At 43.6% G+C, this 19,552-nt stretch overlaps 1 protein-coding gene across 1 annotated transcript in view; it reads left to right on the top strand.

Moving 5' to 3' along the window:
- The window catches only part of LOC122789781 (afadin- and alpha-actinin-binding protein-like), a 43,394-nt gene extending 35,991 nt beyond the window's left edge, over positions 1-7,403 (top strand). The window contains exon 5 of the mRNA XM_044057222.1: positions 7,224-7,403. Coding sequence (XP_043913157.1) covers positions 7,224-7,403 — 180 coding nt within the window. The remainder of the gene's footprint in view (positions 1-7,223) is intronic.
- The last annotated feature ends 12,149 nt before the right edge of the window (positions 7,404-19,552 follow it).

Here is a 19,552-nt window from a genome sequence, read left to right as displayed (position 1 = left end):
TATATATATATATATATATAGAATTTATTGCATTCCTCCAAATTTGGCCTTCCTAGAGGGCACCTGGCATCTGGGGCAAGAAACACTGAGGAAAATGGCGTCGGCTGATGCTTTTATACCCCAGACGCTCTGTCGTCGGGGAAAGTGCGACATCAGCCGAGGCCAGACCCAGACTTTGGAATCCGGCCGACCGAAGGGCTGCCTGAGGCAGGACAACCCATATGTTATGACTGCAGATGCATACCTATCGGACATCTACATTTATGGTAGGTACAAAACTGTACTTTCTTTAACGTTGAAATAGTCAAGTAGCTGTTTATTATTGTAACTGTCTGAAGCGGTTTGACCGCGAAACCGCTTGCTTCTGGTTCCATTTTGCAATAAGATTTTTTTTACATCAGTTGCTGTCAGCGTTTACCTTCCAGGTTGGGATTTTTCATTTTGATTGCTTTTGGGATTTTATTGGCTTGCCTCATTGGGATTTTTCTTTCTGAAGTGCACACTTCCTACGAGGCCAAACTAGTGGCTGCTAACTTCACTGTGATGGCCAGGACCAGCCATTTTTCTGTACTCTGCAGTCATAACCCCACTGTTTACTGTGTGCATAATTGCTTCTTTATTCAGTTGGACATCTGGCATGTACACTGTTTCAAGTCTGAGTCGCCTTGGAATTCAAAATCTTCACAAATGCCACTAGTCTGTGAAATTTGATAATTACCAGAGTAATTTACGTTCATCCACAAACTGCCTCCACTCCATTCTGTTAGTGCAGGAATCATGGACATTGCCCTTCATTGTTTTTTTTTGGCAAAGACTCTTAACTATTCTTAATATATTTAGATAGTTGCTGATTTTGATCAGTTTTCCCAGACTTCATATCCATCAAAATAAGTCTTAAAACTGCATGAGGAACACCCCAAAAATGAGGCAAAAATCAAGGATAAAAACTGTTTTTGAGCAAACAATTCCCAGCGAATAAATGTTTCAACCGTTTCATACAATGTATGCTAGGTCTGTAAAGCCAGTTTATACAGTCTCTGGTTTGTCAAAACAGATTTTTATTGGTCGGGGCATTCTGTTAAAGGACACTTTCATCTGTTTTTTTTTCCAATCCCAGATTCATTACACAAATGTACACTTCAGGCTTTAAAATGAGTGACCAAGAAGATGAAAAACAATAGCCATCTCCCACCCCTAAAAATGTCCTGGACATGCTACAAAGTTAGGGGTAGTTTGTAGTTGGTATCACATGAGTAGCATGCTGCTTACTTGGGCAGCACAATGGTGCAGTTAATGTTGGTGCCTCACAGCAATAGGTTGTATCATTTCTTGGCTGGGGTGCCATCTCCATGGAGTCTGCATGTCCTGCGTTCATGTGAATCTCTTTCAGGTACCCTGGTTTCCTCCCACATTCCAAAGACTGAGCATTTCTCCTCAGGCCGCCTCTGAAAATAGGCTCTGTCCTAGTTCGACTTTCCAGTCAACAAATGTTAAATTGTTTCTGTATTGGAACTCTTAATTCTGTTGCTTTTGGAAGAATCTGTTTCAGGGCACAAATACTTGGTGTTTTCAGCAGCTTCTGAAATGTTTGTGGCAGATGTTCTTCGTGTTTCACTGTTGCAGTCATAACTGTAGGGTACTCCTGCCAGCAGGCAGCCCGAGGTCGGCCAGAATATCAAAGTCTGGGTCCGGCGTCGGCTGTTTCAGCTAAAACCCTGACGTCAGAGCGCATGGGTATAAAGCTGACAGCCGACGCCATCTTCTCCAGTCTTTCTTGCCGTGCGGTGCAAAGCAATTCGCTAGTTGTTGGTTGGCGTTTTCAAGACAACGTGGTGTGATCGTCATCGGTCCGAAGTTTTCTACTTCTCTTCTCAAAGCTAAGTACCCCATTGGGGAAACTTTTTTCTTGCTCCTCCGATGTCAGAAAAAGTTAATTGTGTATCGTGTGGAAAACAAATGCCTCAAAGATTTCCACTCTTACTGTCTACCTTGCTTAGGCCCTGACCACGACGTTTCTTGTTGTCGGTTCTATGCCAGGTTTAATTCTCACACTATCAAGCGTAGGTATGATTGGACCTTGAATTACTTCGGTAGACTATTCAATTATAGAATGTCGTCTGATACTTTACCGACTACCGGATTACAGAAGAAGCGTAAAGACAAGGACAGGCCTCCGAGGTCCAAACAGGATACTTTGCAGCCAGAGCCAGCTTCGGTTTCGGCGGTCGTCAGTGAGGTGCTTTTGCAGCCCCTGTCGTCCGCCACTTCAGAACCGATGGCCGACACGGACTCTCATGGCGAGCCATCTAGGCCTAGTAATTTGTCTGCTGCAGGACCTTCGGACGTCGCTCCTTCAGATGGGTCCGGAACCGCTGTGCAGGTACCGGCTTCTGAGGGGGTCTTCAGGCCTTCACACATTACTATTTCCACAAAGACAAATTAAACCCAGACTTTCTGCTCAAGCTTCTTCAGCTCCTAAGACTCAGAAGCAATTACTTTGGATGGCTGAGGATTTATTAACTATGATTAGGGGCTCTCACCCTCCCCCTGAGAAAAGGCCTAGACAGGATATCCCTTATGATTCCTCTGATCAGGCTTCTGTATCTTCTGTTTCTTCCTCTGATCAGGATTACTCTTTTCCCCCTTATGAGGATTCGGATGCAGAGGATTCTGTTCCCTCTGCCTCTCCCCCTGAAGATTTCTCTTTTGGGGAAACCTTGCATGAGATGAGGGAGCATTTTCATTGGGAAGGTCAGGATTATTCTGCTTCCAAAAAGAGACTCGGAATTTCTCCTCCTCCCTCAGCAAAGGCCTTTAGCTATTCCTCCTGTACTTGACATTGTGGATGATGCCTTCTCTGAAGCTAACTTGAATCCTGATTCCATGCTGCCTGCTCCTTCTAAGCCTGATAGATTTTACAGGATCCCTGATTCCCATCAATTCTTATTCAAGAACCCTTCTGCTGATCCTGAAACTATTTTGCAGGGTTCCAAGACTGCTAAGGCCGCCTCCTCTAAGAATCCTATCCCCTCTGAAAAGGATTCTCGTGCCTTGGACAGGTGGGGCAAAAAGTTTTATACTTCAGCTACCCTTTCTATTAGAGCTTTAAATTGCCAGTTTCACATGTTGTATCAACAGTTTCTTTTATCTGTTTTAAAACAAAGTATTTCTACCTTTCCTGCATGTGCTGAGGACAAGGAATTACAGTATGTGTTGCATGCTACTGAACAAGTTAGCAAACATAGTTTACATTGTGGTTTTGATGCCTTAGAGAAGCTTCTTGCAGGGCGGCTGCCTCTGGTACGGTTATCAGGAGACATGCTTGGCTTCGTGAGCAGAATTTACCTGAACAAGTTAAGGCAAAATTGCTAGATGCCCCTGTTCAGCATGATGTCTTATTCGGGTCTAAGGCTGAGAAGGTTATTAAAAAGATGGAAGAAAAAGGCTGAGGAGGTTATTAAAAAGATGGAAGAAAAAGCCAAGTCTATGCAGACTAAAAGATTTCTTGCAAGTATAGCCTCCTAGATTTTCCAGAAATTGGCCCTCCAAAAATTGGTCTTTTCCCACCTCTGACAGGCCTCAAAGGGGAAGATATAGACACTCCAGAGGTCAGGCGCAGGGTCAGGCCTCTTACAGGTCTAGACAGTGGACTGCTTCTTCCCCTAGAAGGGGAGAAGACAGATCTCAAACCCAAAGAAAGCAGACTCAATGACTCCCTCTGTTGGGCTTCAGGTCCTCCTCCCCTGGATGCCCCCCTCGGAGGAAAACTTTCTCTTTTTTACCAAAATTGGACTCGCATTACCCAGACGTGATTTTGAAAGGTTACAGATTCCACTTTCACACTCTGCCAAGGCCTTCCGGCTGGCCAGATCTGCCAAAACATCAATGGACAGAGGCCTTAAATCAAGTGGACGCCTTATTAGCCTTAAGAGCCATAGAACCAACCTGTTCCACCTCTAGAGGTGGGGAAAGGTTTTTACTCAAGACTTTTTCTGGTCCCAAGAAAACAAAATTCCTGGAGACCCATTCTGGACCTCTCGATATTAAACACCTTTTTGGAAATTCCAAAATTCAAGATGCTTACACTTCAACTTCTTCCAGTGCTCTCACAAGATGCTTGGATGGTAACATTGGACTTAAGAGGCTTACTTACACGTCCCCATAAGGCAGCAATGCAGAAAGTACCTTAGATTCAAGGCAGGCTCGAGACACTTCCAATTCTCTGCACTGCCATTTGGCTTATCTACTGGGCCCAGAGTTTTTACCAAATGCCTGGCTCCAGTAGTAGCTTACTGCAGACTTCAGGGGATTCAGATTTACCCCTATCTGGATGACTGTCTAATTCAGGCAGACAGCAAAGACCTTCTACTTTAACACCTGCATTTTGTTCAACGTCTTCTCCTACTACTGGGATTCTCAGTGAACACGAAAAAGTCACATTTGATTCCTTCTCAACGAATGACCTTCTTGGGAGCTCTTTTGGACACAAGTTTACAGAAGGCCTTCCTCACTCCAGAAAAAGGTACAGCTGGCTTCAATCTTCAAGACCTTGGCAGCATTTACTCAGCTCACTGCAAGGAAATTCCTGCAGGCTCTGGGCTACATGGCCTCTTGCATCCTGTTGATTCCAAATGCGAGGCTTCACATGAGGAAACTTCAATGGTACCTAAAGAGTGTATGGTCTCAACATTGCCACAGTCTGGATACAATGATTCCACTGATTCCCTGCCTCCAGAAGGAATTCCCTTGGTGGTCCAGGGCATGTGTTCTGAACGAAGGCAAGCCCTTTCGTCTACCTCGACCTACTCGGATCATAACCACGGACGCCTCGGATTATGCATGGGGAGCTCATTTTCTAGACAAATGCCAACAGGGTTCTTGGACAAACACCTTCTATGGCACATCAACTTGAAAGAAATGTTAGCAGTCCTAAATGCTCTTCTAGCCTTCCAGAATCTTTTGAAGCCAGGACCTCTGCTAATTTGAACAGACAATACCACAGTCGTGGTACATAAACAAGCAAGAGGGCTCTCACTCTTACCCCCTTTGCAGACTTGCCATGGCCTTATGGGATACAGCCCTAAATTTGAATCTGGATCTTCAGGCACAGTTCATTCCAGGAAAACAAAATCTCTTAGCAGACAGCCTAAGCAGGAACATTTTGGATCCTCACGAATGGATGTTGGACCCCAACTTATTCAGCAAGATAACTGCAGTTTGGGGCTGTCCTCAGATCTGTTTGCATCCCATCTCAACCATCAGTTGCCTCTCTTTTGCACCAGGTCCTTCCACAAGACAGCTTGGAAAGTGGATGCCCTGTCTTTCAGCTGGAGGAATCTTTCGGGTTATGCCTTCCCTCTTCCTCTTCTGCCTCTGGTATTGCTAAAGATAAAGCTAGACAAACCCAGACTGATCATTTTGATAGCTCCAAATTGGCCTAGTCAGTTTTGGTACCCTACTCTACTGCACCTTTCCTTGGTTCCTCCTTGGAGTCTCCCTCTGACCCATTCTCTTCTGTCCCAGCATCAGGGTCAGGTATTTCACTCTCAAATCAAGACTGTCTGGCAGCTTGGCTCATCAAAGGCAGTTGATTCCTTCTCTTCTAAAGTTTTGGATGTTCTTTTGGAAGCTAGGCGTCCTAGTACAAGGAAATCTTATGCTTCTAAATGGAAAAGATTTTGTATTTGGATGCAGGATCGTGGCTCTGATCCTTTAATACCTGATATCTCATCTATTTTACTTTATCTCTCAGACCTTTTGATTAAAGGTCTTTCATTTTCTTCCATTAAAATTCATGCTTCTGCTATTTCGGCACATTTCAGTTGTGATCCTCCCATTTTTTCCCACCAGTTGGTCAGACAATTTCTGAGTGGAGCTAAGAATTTAAAACCTCCTAGAACTCCTCCTGTCCCTCCTTGGGATATCAACTATGTCCTGGAAAAGCTTACTTTGCCTCCTTTTGAGCCTGCTGCCTCTGCGGACATTAAGTTCTTATCCTGGAAGACAGCTATCTTGTTGGCTTTGATTTCTGCCAGAGTTACAAGCCCTCATGGCCGTGGAACCATACCTCATCTTCCATCAGGACAGAGTTTCCTTGAGGACCAATCCTACTTTTATGCCAAGGTAGTTTCTAGAGTGGCTCTAAATCAGACTATTCACCTTCCTACTTTTTTCCCAAAACCCCAAAATAGGGGGGAAAGGATTTTGCATTCATTGGACGTACACAGGCAACTACATTTCTACCTGGACAAAACTAAAAGTTTCAGAAAATCAGATCAATTGCTTATTTCTTTTGCTTCTAGTTCTCTTGGTAAAGCCATTTCTAAGCAAACTATTTCCCAATGGATTGCTCATGGAATAAGATATTGTTACTCTCTTTATGGAAAACTGATTCCAGGTACCATCAGGACTCATTCTACTAGAGCAGCTGCCACTTCAGCAGCCTTTCTCAGAGGAGTTCCTACCAAGGACATTCTGGAGGCTGCCACTTGGAGCTCTGTGCATACTTTTTCCAAGCACTATAACCTCCCTTAAAGTCTAGGGCAGGCTTTTCCTCTGCTGTCTTGCAGGGTCTTATAGCTACTCCTTCTACTTCATAACCTCCTCCTGTATTCTCAGCTTTGGGATTCTACCCTACAGTTATGACTGCAACAGTGAAACACGAAGAACATAGTACAGTTGTGTATACCTACCATAAATGTAGATGTTAGTGTCTTCACTGTTGCAGTCGGTGTTTCCCTCCCTCCAGACCCCTCTTGTTTCTATTTGCTTACTGTGTTTCCTTTTCCCCTACCTTTCTGGTGTATTTGTGTTTCCCTTGGGACACCTTTTGGTTTTATGGGGGCTTCTGACATCAGGGGCAAGAAAGGCTGGAGAAGATGGCGTCGGCTGTCAGCTTTATACCCATGCACTCTGACGTCAGGGTTTTAGCTGAAACGGCTGATGCCGAACCCAGACTTTGATATTCTGGCCGACCTCGGGCTGCCTGCCGGCAGGAGTACCCTACAGTTATGACTGCAACAGTGAAGACACTCTAACATCTACATTTATGGTAGGTATACACAACTGTACTTTCTGTGCAGTATGTTGAGCTCCTTCCTAAGTGTATTGCTCTTGTTTTTGTACTAAAAGCCCGAGGGATGCTAGCACCCCTCCTTCTTAGTAGGGGAGGGAGCTGTAAATCTAGCAGAGGCTACTAGAATGTGTTTTACTTCTATTTTCAGGTAACAAAACTACAGACTATTCTTACAAATCGTGCAGGGCAGCATAATCATGACATGAAGCGGAAAGAGGCGGAACTAAACCGAATGAAGGAAAAGATGAACCAACTGCTGACTGACAAGAAGGACCGCAAGGCTTGTATGCATCTTTTATCTTGCTGTTCCACACCTTTCACCCCTTGAATAAAAAATTAAGAAATGCTGTGTTGGTCCACTAACAAAAAGACACCAACACAAATGTGATAAATAGTGGACCAATATAGTTTGTAATTATTCAAGCTTTTGAGCTGACGTGAGTCCATCATAAAGAGTTGTTACTTGTGCATAGTACACAAGTCTCTTACTAAAATAAGGCATATGTTTGAAGTGTGGGCATATGTGCTACAGTGTATCAATTGTTTGCACAGATGAAGACTTTTGAAGTAGCCTCTATCTATGGGAGGCTTGGACATTTGTGACTGAACATGATTTGTTTTTAGGATCTAATGTATTACCTGCCCAGTGTAGGTTCAGCTGTAGTCTAGCGACACTCTGGTTGTAACAGATTTGTCCATAAATATGGAGCAACATGAGAATATTTCCTGTTGTATTAGAGGGTTAACTCTAACCCGTGGAACTTGTTTAACTTGCTTACTTATGTAATCTCTGTAAATAGTCTGTTTGTTTGTAGTGTGTAATGCTGTCTCTGCTTACCCTTGGAACTTTTCTCCCCGGGCCTCTACTGAAAATGGACATGCATCCAGTCGGACTATCCCGGTCAACAAATGTAAAATAAAAATAAATAAAAATAAAGTATTACTGCGTAGGAAACCACCTGACCGCAGAGAAGGTGACTATCTTATTGATCAGTGCTGCAGTAGCCTTGGCTATAAGGATTCTGTCCTGCCAAGGATATGTGTCCAAACTGTCATGCAGCTTCAGCTGAGCAGACTGAAGGACAAGTTTTGTCATGAAGCCCTTCAGAGCTTTAATGCTGCTGAAAGGTACACTGTTTTGAGGCTTTTGAGGATTCTGTCAGCTTGTACTTACCTTTTGCAGGGCAGACATGTGCCCTTTGGGTGGGGGGAGGGACCTTCCATTTTCTTAAGTTTGTTGCTTTACTTTTCAGGAGTGTAAATTTTAAAACTAAAAAGTGGTGCAAAGTAACAAAATTCTGTGTTGAAATTGCTTATTTTATCTTTGGGGGCTGACATAGTGGCTTTTAAGTACTTACTGTGTGTTATTTCTGTCAAAGTAACTTTTGTGGCTTGGTGGTGTTAATCAGCAATTGCTTCTAGTCTCCCATTGGAAACTGGCACCATTTTTGGCTTGTCCATGAAACTGACTACTGGTCCCACAGTAACGTCCTTCCAGCCACAATAAGAAGAATGTTAAGCAAACAGCCTTCGCCACCACAGCAGGCTAGCAGTTTGCCTCCGCTGCAGGTGGGTGACTTTGCTGTGGCCGTTTGTTGTACCTCAGACCACTTGTACAGTCACTATGTACTGGGGGTTAGCCACATTCTGTTCAGCTGTTGGGTACCCTCTGTGGGCAAGGGAAAGCTACTCTTGTTCCACAGAAGGAATGGGGAAGGGTTTCCCTCTTGTCAGAATGCTGTGCCCATCCCTGGGGAAGCAGCTGCTGTCATTAGCGACATGCTTGGCCCCATTTTTTCTGTTGAAGAAACTGAAAACCCAGCATGCATCTTCATCCCCAATTTCCTTTGGACAGGATTGTTTTACTATGTCTGGTTCAGGGTTTAATTCAGGCTGTTATTGATCCTTCTTTTAAAGTAGTTTCTAGTAAAAGAAAGATCGCCTTTTCTGAAGAGATTAAAGATTTTGAATCTGAACAAGATGATGCAGGGACAGATGTTTTTTTCTCTAATTTAGACTCTTGTGTTCAATTTCTGATTCTCATAGGTTCATAGACTACTAGGCTAATGGATTAAGAGCCCTCGTAAGCCTCTGAGACTATATTAAAATCTGCCAGTGTGTTCATTCGGAGAACACTGGTTTCTCAATCCCTCAGAAAATACGGAGTTGGATCTACCTAAAAATGAGGGAGAAAGGATACTCCTATGCACATAAAGATATGATCACTCAAGTACTAGCTTTACAAAACTAAATCTTTCAGATATTTGGATCCATTGTTCCTTTGTGGAGGTAGAGACAACCTGTGTCAAAACAGACCATTTCCAAGTGGTTGTTTAAGGCTGTTACATTTATTATACTCACCATGGCAAAACTGTTCCAGATAGTCAAAGCCCACTCTACAGGGCCATGACTTCATCTGTGCCTTTTGGAAAGGGTTTGATTCTAGAAACTGCTACTTGTTCTCCGTATATACTTTTACGAAGCGCTATAAGCTCGTATACTTTTACGAAGCGCTATAAGCTTGACTCCTCTACAGATCATGCTTTCCTAGGACCATTCTCCAGGGGCTCCTGGGCTCTTCTCCTTCTACTCCCCAAATGCAGTTAGCTGAGGTAATCTAGCCATATAAAAGTGATCAATATGATGAATGTAGTACACCAAGTTGAACTTTACCATAGCCACTCCCTCCCTGCATTCCCCTTGTTTTTATGTCAGGGTGTGTCCTTTGAACCTTAAAAGGACAATCGTGTCTTTTATTCAGCTCAGCCTGAGCTTGCTGATAGTTTGAGTGAGTGGAAGATGCCCTGAAGCTGGCTGGCTGTTGTATCCTTGGCCCCTATAACCCCCAAATAGTTGAGGCTAATCCCACAGGTCTAGTGTAGACGTGTGTGTGTACCAGAGAACAGCCAGAGTGGTTAACATGTTTGTGTGCAGTAGTCTATCGGTTTATAAATGTATTAAAGTAACTTTATTACATCAGAAATGAGGCTTTGTAACTTCAACAGAACCAAGAAATGTTCATCTTTTTTTTCCCTGACCAGACGAGTGACATCTAGTGACTTCTTTTTTTTTTTTTTTTGGAGACCTGAGGTGGTGTATTCGTACTTGCTCTTTGATAAACATTGGGAGATCTTTTACATCCACCTGAGCTACCATCAACCTGGGCAGATGGGACCTTGGTTTAATGTCTCATCTGAAAGACTGTGCACACAGGAATGTTCCTGAGGAGGCTGATGAATTGCCAAAAAAAGGGGGGGGGGGGATTCCAAACTATAATACCCCTGGCGAATTTATGGATAGAACCCAAGAATCTTGAGTAATCCAATTAGAAGGGGTAGGGAAAAATGAGAGGGATGTGAAGAGCAGGGCAAGGGTAGTTGGACAGCACCTGGTTTTCCTGGAAAAGGAGGATTCTGAGCTGAAGCAGGAGGAACCCTTCTACCACCCTTAACTTTGGTGGAGGGCAAGACTTCTCTGTGGACAAAGGTAGGTTTATTAGGGTAACTCGTTTTGAAAATTTGGAACAAGTGCAACAAAAATGTTTCGAATCCTGTAAAACTTTATCCTTCTAAAGGGACTTCACCGCTCAGCAGCACCCAAGAGATGTTGGTCATCTAGAGGAGCATCCAACTAAGCCTTAATGTCATCAGGCAATGGCTGGAGACTAAGCAAAATGTCACCTCGTCACAGAACCAGCTGTGGACTAGGTATCGGCTGCATTTAACACAGTGGTGAGCAGCACAAGAAGATGACCCCAGTAAAGAAAGAGCTGCAGCCTACTTGGTCTGGAAGATCTGAAATGGCCTGACGGGGCTGAGAGAGGAGTTGAAATATACCTGGTCGTCATAGGGGCTGGTAGTTTACAGTGCTAAATGCCAGTGTAGCAGTAGTATACACTTTCTTACCCAACTTCTCCATAGCTCAGATTTTGCCTTCTACAAAGCTACCTGCTTTCCTCTGACAAGGGACAGCAGCAAAGATTGATTATCAGAGGCAACAAACAAGAGCAGGGTCAGCAGAGGGGCACTTATAAATGAATTTGCAATCCTCTGGCACCTTATAAAGCCTATCAGAGTATTGGGATCAGGGGGCAGGGAGTCAGGAGCCTCAGAAGCTGCAGAAAAAAAGCATCCAACAAGGCTGCAACAACAGGAGGGACAGCAGAGGACTTAGACTCCATTTGAAGGAGCTTATAATACCTTTGCTGGACATCAGATACCGGAGCATAATCCCCCCTTACAGGAGACTTGGGACTAATAGATTCCTCCTCCTCCTCCTGAGCCATAAATCCAAAGAACAGTGAATCTGGGGAATAGGTAAAGGATTCCTCTATCTACATCCTCATCTGACTAAACCTTCACCCTAGGCCTCTTAAGGGTAGAAGACCAAGGGGGACAGAACAGATGCCCCTGAGGAGGCTTCAAGGCCTTAAGGACATTAAACAGACCTTGCGTAAAATCTTGCCATTCATGTTGAGTATCTTTGGGAGCAAGAGAGGTTCATAGGTGTGTACTAGGCTAATGACCCTGAGCCTTTACAAGCCTAGCCCAAACAAATTGCCCAGGCACTATGCCACCTGATGTTGGTTCACAGTGCCCCTATCCACTAGGACAGGGGTGTCCAAACTACGGCCTGCGGGCCAACTGCGGCCCGTGATCCATTTTTAATTGGCCCGCAGCAAATTCCAAAAATCTACCAAATATGGCCCGCACATAAACCTGGCGGTATTGCATTTCTTGTTTAAACCACAGGTAAAAAACAGTGCAAAAACAAAAAACTAGTAAGCAACCACAAAGCACTGCATCGAGGAGAAATCAAGCACCGGACAGCTATAGGATACACAAACAGTTAATCCACATGAAACGCTTGACGAAACTCCACATGTTTAAAACTTATTGTAGTACACAACAATCATAACTGAATGCTATAATGTTGGTGATCGCCAACAAAACTGTAGTGTAAACATACAAATAACTATAACTAAAATCTAGTTTCTTAAAAGCTGGGATATCATCCAAGATGCAGTCCTCCAAACTATTACTTCAGTCAAGTAGCATCTGCCGGATATCAGTCTGTTAACCAGATATAATTTAGTGAAACATCACCAAAAATAAAAAAAGGAAAGAAAAACTAGTGAAATTTCAATTTTGCCTAGCCTAATTTCAACTTATAAAATAGTATGCATTTTCTATTTGCATTCGTACATAATAATCCTTTGAGACTTGATGCTACTATGCCGGTTTACAGTAAAGATTCACGTACACACAAACTCGTCTTTAAAGTCGCCAAAGTCTGCGCAGTGTTTCCCAGGAACTATAATGGTGCCATTGTACTTGAAAGTAGCCCTTCGATGTAAAATGAAAGAGTAGTTATATTACTAAAATCACTGCAATGTAATTGCAATAATAAATGAATGAATATAAGAACACACTATTCTAGTTACTAGATGCATAACTAAATGAATGAATAATAAACAATTGAATGCGACCTCATACGGAGAAACGGAAGGGTACACAACTTGATTTATATCCCCAAAACTAATACAACACTCCCCTCCAGTGGACAAAAGCCAAAATTACATACAAAATATATCAAGATAAAACATATACTTAAAATTCATTTAATGGATCCATACACAAAAAACGCGTTTTCTCCTTGATACAGTGCTTTGTGGTTGCTTACTAGTTGATTTCTTGGTTTTAACTCTAGCGGTGGAGCTACTGAGTTGATCAAGGCAGTTCCTGTACAAAACAAAATTAAGGAAAGAAAAATTTTGCCACAGCCCACTGAAAATGACAACACCAAAGAAACGCAAGATAGCAAGTGAGTGTAGAAAATTTCAGACACGGTGGGAAAATGAATACTTCTTTATGGAAGTCAAAGAGAAGTGTGCGTGTTTGATTTGTAATGAGAGTGTCGCAGTGCTAAAGGAGTACAATGTAAGACGACACTATGAAACCAAACATCAGACCTACATGTCCTACACTGGTGTGGAACGAGAACAAAAGGTTAAGCAGATGACAGCTAGCTCAACAACAGTATTTTTCCCGTGCCAAAAAAAACTCAAGAAGATGCCACAATAGCCAGCTATGAGGTGGCTCAACTCATTGCCCAGCATGGGAAGGCTTTTTCAGATGGTGAATTTATAACAGTGCCTCACTAAAGTTGCAGGAATAACGTACCCAGAAAAAAGTCAAGAATTTGACAGTGTTAGCCTATCAAGGAACACAGTTGTGCGGTGAATCGAAGACTTGTCGGCCAACATAAAACATCAACTGGCAGACAAAACATGTGCTTTTGATTTCTACTCCATTGCATGTGATGAGAGCACAGACGCCACAGATACTGCACAGTTACTAATTTTTGCGGGGTGTTGACAACTTTTGCGTTACGGAGGAGCTGCTTGATCTCACCAGTCTAAATACCACAACGGGTAAAGACATTTTTGAAGCTGTGTCAAATGCAATTGACAAGATAGGACTTAAATGGGACAAGTTGTGTGGAGTTACAACGGATGGAGCTCCAGCTATGACAGGCGAGCGCAAAGGAATGGCCTCTATGGTGTGCGCCAAGGTGCAGGAGAGTGGAGGTGAGGCAGTTAAAATGCACTGTATCATCCACCAAGAAGCACTCTGTGCCAAGACAGTACAGCTTAACGATGTGATGAACACTGTTGTGAAAACAGTAAACATAATTTGAGTACGAGCACTCTACCACAGAGAATTTCAAACTTTAACTGAGATTGATGCTGAATATGGCGACCTGCTCTACCATTCAGAAGTGCGCTGGCCAAGTCGTGGCTCCGTGCTTCTGCGGTTTTATTCTCTGAGATCAGAGATCGACCAGTTTTTGAAAGAAAAGGACCGACCTCTTCACTAGCTGAGTGACCCTCTATGGTTGGCAGACCTGGCATTTTTAGTTGATCTCACTGAACACCTCAACACACTCAACAAAAACCTACAAGGTAAAGACCAACTCGTACCACAGCTTCACGCACACATGAAAGCATTCTGTGTGAAGCTCCGACTGTTTGAGGCACAGTTGCACACCTTCAATGTCGCACACTTCCTCACACTGTCCGAAATCAGATCTGCATTTCCAAAGGTCAATCTCTCTGGTAAAAAGGGGAAATATGTGTCTGTGATCACATCCCGCCTGACAGAATTTTCTCAGCGCTTCCAAGATTTTTCTACTATTGAGAACGATATCAAGCTGTTTGCGACTCCCTTCATGATAAATGCAGAAGTGGAAGAGAGTCTGCAATTAGAACTTATAGAAATGCAGTGTGATGATTCTCTGAAGAATCAGCATCAGCTTCTCTCTTTACCTGACTTCTACCGGAGCTTGGAAGAAGCCAAGTTTCCTCTGATGAGACGCCATGCAAAAAGAATGATGAGTCTGTTCGGCTCAACATACATATGTGAACAAACATTTTCTCTGACGCTGAACAAAAGCAGATTGAGAACCAAAATTAGCAACGACCATCTCTGTGACGTCCTTCGCATCTCAACCACAAAACTGATTCCGGACCTGCCAGCAATCCTACAGGCCAAAGCGCAACTTCATTGTTCCCACTGAGCGCAACCGTGTTCCCGAGTTCAAAATATATTACACGTTCCATGTGTTATTATGAAGCCCTATTACGTAATAAATCATTTTATGTTGATATCATTTTTAAAACAAATATTAGTTGATCTGTTAACAATCCAAACCTATTTGCATAACTAGCTTGAAATATCCTATTCATGAAAAAGTGTTGTAGGCTGATTTGATTTAGTTTACTAAATAAAACAGGTGAGGCAATATATACTTCACCTCGAGTGAGTGGCCCGGCTGTTTGTGTATTTTACCGCATATGGCCCTTGGTGAAAAAAGTTTGGACACCCCTGCACTAGGACAACTGGAGTGACCCTGGGGTAAACTTTGTTACCCATCCACTCGTCAAGATTTCTCTTTCAGAGCCAGCAAGGTGCTCTGATTTAACATGAATGGGAAGCTTATTCCAGAGTATGGGCAGTCTTTGGGCGATGAATCTGTACCTCCAGCATGTTCTGTAAATTGTGGTAATGAGGTTGTGATCTCTAGAGCGTGTGGGGCGGGGGATTGCGATTTCTTTAGGTGTAGCATTTCAAGTAGGATTGGGTTGTACATGGCTTTAAGTCGAGCAGAGATCACCTCTAAACAGATAAAAGACTAAGAACAGCTGAAGTTTCTTGAGTCTGTCCATGTAGGACATGTTTACGGTCTAGGATCCTTTTTGTGAGGTACTTTTGTGGCCTCTCTAGTTGTGGGTGTCTGCTCAAGTACATGCCAAACTGGGTGTTGTATTCGATTGGTCTAATGAGAGAGGAGTAGAGAGGGATGACCTTTCTGGATGCAAAACCTTTGGTTATAAGATGTGCCACATAGGACTTTCTGACCGCAGTGGCAATGTAGTCGAAGGTCTCTTATGGCCTCTTCGCTGTTCAGTGGGCTCCCATCAACATGATGATTTGTGGGAACCAACTAAGGGATAACACATTTTTTGGTGTTGAGCTTCAGGCCATAGTTCTGACACCGGTCACTGGTCTCAGAGGCCCTTTTTGTAGGATGTCTGCATCACTTGGGGAGTTGATGACTCAGTAGCTTGCAGTCATCGGTGAACTTGGTCAGCCAGAGTCGTCCTGTGTTGCCCTGGACTTGAAGTAGATGCCAAACAGGACCAAGCCCTGTGAGACTCAACTCATGACTGGTTGACAGTCTGACTTGGAATCTGCAACTTTCACTCTAAGGATCCTGTCTTTGAGCCAATTTGCAACCCACCTAGTGATGTAAGGATTGATGCCTAGTTTGGCGAGTTTGTCAATGATACCAGAGTGGGGAATGGAATCAAAGGTCTTGGCCAGGTCAAGGTAGGGTGTACGCACTGCCTTACCATCATCCACAGCCTTGGTGATTGCCCGAAGTCAACCAGGTTCAGCAGGCAGGATCTCCCCTTAGCAAAGCCAAACTGTGGGTCAAGAGTTTAGACATTGCCTATATCTTTAAGCAGGTCCATGATGATTCACTCCATAGCTTTGCATACCAGACTCGACAGGCTAATAGGGCAAGAGTTCCCAGGGTCTGTAGTTGCTCCACCTTTATGGAGTGGGATGATTGTAGCAGTGAGTCATTCGTTGGGGACCTAGCCTGAGGTAAGTCTGTGATTGAAGAGGGCACACAGATGTGATGCCAATTGGTTTTGTAGCTCATGTATGATGCAGCCAGGGATATTATCGGGTCCCATGGACACTGTTCTTGGCTTTGGACAATGCAGCTTTTACTTGTGCCGCAGAAATAGTGGGTACCAGGCTTTCTTCTGGTATAGTGATAGGACCTGGGGGGTAAAGTTGGCACTGAATCTGACCACTATGTTGAATAGATCTGTTGGCTTCAGTATAGGAGGTGCCATTGTGCAATAACTCAGAGCAAATACTGGTATTGCCTTGGAGGTTTTTGATATAGCTATAGAAGGCTTTGTGGTTGTGTTTGATGTCTGCCTCAATTCTGCCTTCATAGCTAGAGGATTTGATAAGGTATCTCCACTTTTTGTTGAGACTAAGGGAGGTTTTCCAGCCTTGTGACTTCATTTTTCTTTCTGATGTAGAGTTTGATGGCTGGGGACCACCAGACTGGCCTCCTGTTTTTGGAGGAGTGGCTTAGTTCTATTTGATATGGCAAGGTCCATGTATTTGTGTACATGCTTGTACAGTGCATTGGTGTATAATTCAGCAGTCATGCAGCTATTTTCCATTGGCATGGGTGCTGAGAAGTTAGCCACTTCTGTTTTTAAGAGCCCATTCTGCTTTAGAGAAGTGTTTTTCAGGGTGGTCACCTTAATGGGGGCTGTAGGTGAGAGAGAGATTTACATGGTGGTCAGTTTGTGGTCCGATTTAACCAGGGAGGAATTGACTTGGTGTAGCAACAGTCTCCCATGTTGGTGATAACCAGGTTGAGGATGTTGCTTCCTCTAGTGGGGTCAGAATGAGCTGGTCCAAGGTATTGGAAATGATAAATTCCAAAAAGCGCTTGGCCTGTACATTGGTACTTTTCCTAGTTGATGGGAAGGGTAGTTGAAGTCACCCAGCCATCTTACCCAGTGTTAGTTGTACAGAGCCATCTTACCCAGTGTTAGTTGTACCTGAAGTTAACTGATGCATTATGCTGGGATACCAGTCTAGAGGTGTGTGTATCCTTAACATGGAGGCACCACTGCCTTTGAAGCTTCCGACCGTATTCTGGGGCTGAAAAGTATGGAATGAGTTGTAGCCTGGGAGCGCAGGGCTGCTTTCTGCCTTTTTAAACCAGGTCGCAGTTACAGCACAGATGTCGACATTCTCCATTTTCAGGAGCGCTTCGAACAAGTGCATTTTGAGATTGACTTTCTAGCATTGAACAGCATGACCCTCAGATTGCATTTGTTTGGGATTTTGGCTTTTGGAACACTGCCTAAAAAAGGCACTATAGGGGCGGCAAGAGACTTGGCCAGTACCCGGAATCCCAGGGGTGACAGATGCAGGCAGTCTCTGGCAAAGCATCGAGGTCTGTCGATCATGTCGTCCCAGGCAGACTGATATTGGATCCCCTTAGAATGATACCAGAAACTTAGCCAATTGGTGTCATTTTCTCCTCCTACTGTGGTATAATTCTGGGTGACTTGTAGGATACTGCTCAGGGCTAGGGTCATACCTGCCTGGGCCACATAATCAGAGTTCCATCACTTCTTTCTTCATGCAGTCCAGGGAGGTACGTCTCGGGTTATTCATACCCACACAGACTATGCCTGTCCTACTTTGTGAGGGACAGTCCCTCTTTGGGCAGTTGTATCCTGACCAAAAATATTAAAAATGGCAAATGTCCTGCCATTGTAGGACATAATTATGTCCCATATTTTATGTATCTAAAATACCTAAATGTTAAAAGAAACAGAATAAGCAACTAAACTGCTACAAGAATAAGCTTTTATTTAAGCAAAAAAGTAATGTTCTTTACTTTTGTACTGACCATGGGTATGTGTCTGCTTGTAAAATCTGATGTGTCCTAAAAATGTCCCACTTTGGCCATTTGAAAAGGTGGCAACCCTGCTTGGTGTGGAGTGACCTGAGTTCATGTATTATGTGGTGGATCCTGGCACCTGATGGGCAACTGACTTGCTTACCCTAGTAAGTGGACAGCAGTATGCCTCACAATAGTCTCCTATGATTAGTACATTGGGCAAAGTGCTTTGCCTTAAGGGATTAGGTTGAAGGGGGGGGGGGCCTTTTATTTAGCTACATTTTTGAGATTCCCCGCGAAGATAGGTATTGTTTGTATTTCGATGTGTGGATTGTTTTGAAGGGCTGTGTACCGTGGAGTGAGTTGCAGGTGTTGACCTGTTGGTCAGCTAGTCCAGTCTTGGTTGGAGCATGCACTGCTTCCAGTTTGGTGATATACATGAGAGATGCTCTTATGAGTACTGGGAGGTAAGAGAGGAGAGTTGTCTGTGTAAATTACACAGTTGCCATACTGTCTCAGAATGCCCGAGTGCACCAGATTATCAGAAGGCACAAACTTGCCCTACAATCATACCAGGAAGGGTGGTCATAACCAATAAGTACTGGTACTGTTACTGCGTACGAACAGCTAGTGCTGATAGCACCTACGTGTGCTACAATAAATGCTACAAAAGCCTGTTAAAGTGCTAGCCGATTAAGCTAATTGAAGTGCAAGAAGCACGTTCTAAGAGAAAAATTGAAGAGTACACTTTCTGGCACCGGTAATAGTTTACCTGAGCTGAGGGCTGCTTGGCGGTGCATAAACCCATGTAAACACGGGCTTTTAAACCAGAAAGTTGAAAGGGATGGAAAACTGCCCAAACTGCCAATAAACTACAATTTCTGGGGCAGCAACCACTCCTGTTGTGGTAGATAGGCTACCTAGTGCTTACCACGCCCACTGATTAGCTAGAAAGGCTACCTAGTGCTTACCACGCCCACTGATTAGCTAGAAGGCTTCCCTCCAACACAGAAAGGCTTGGGGAGCTCAGAAGCTTACAAACAGTCCTGGATACAGCAAATCTGTATCTGGACTAGTTATAGGAAAGGCTTGCAGAAAACAGTTAAAACAGTAGCAAAAACACTTTAAATGCAGTACAAGCTAGCACATTTGAGTGTCTAGCAATATTGAGGCAATTGCAGGTAAATTAAAAGCTAAAGTGTAAAGCAGTAAATATGAAAAAATCAAAATGGGGAAAAATAAAATAAGAAAACGGGATGTTTATTTTGTATCACAGAGCAAAGTTGTGGTCAGTGCCCCTCCTCCGTTTTAGCTCTGTGTGAAATGGCAGAAACACTCGCAAGTTATATTAAGTAACAGAAGGTTGAAACCTGTAACAACTTAAAAGAACTAATGGGGTGCTTACTCCAAGCCTAGACCAGACAACCCTAACCAGCCAATGACCAACACAATACTTTCACTAAA

Source organism: Protopterus annectens, chromosome 15.part0 (genome assembly GCF_019279795.1).
Source record: "Protopterus annectens isolate FY-2018-M chromosome 15.part0, PAN1.0, whole genome shotgun sequence".
NCBI classification, from domain to species: Eukaryota; Metazoa; Chordata; order Ceratodontiformes; family Protopteridae; genus Protopterus; species Protopterus annectens.
This window is presented reverse-complemented; position numbering and strand designations above follow the sequence as displayed.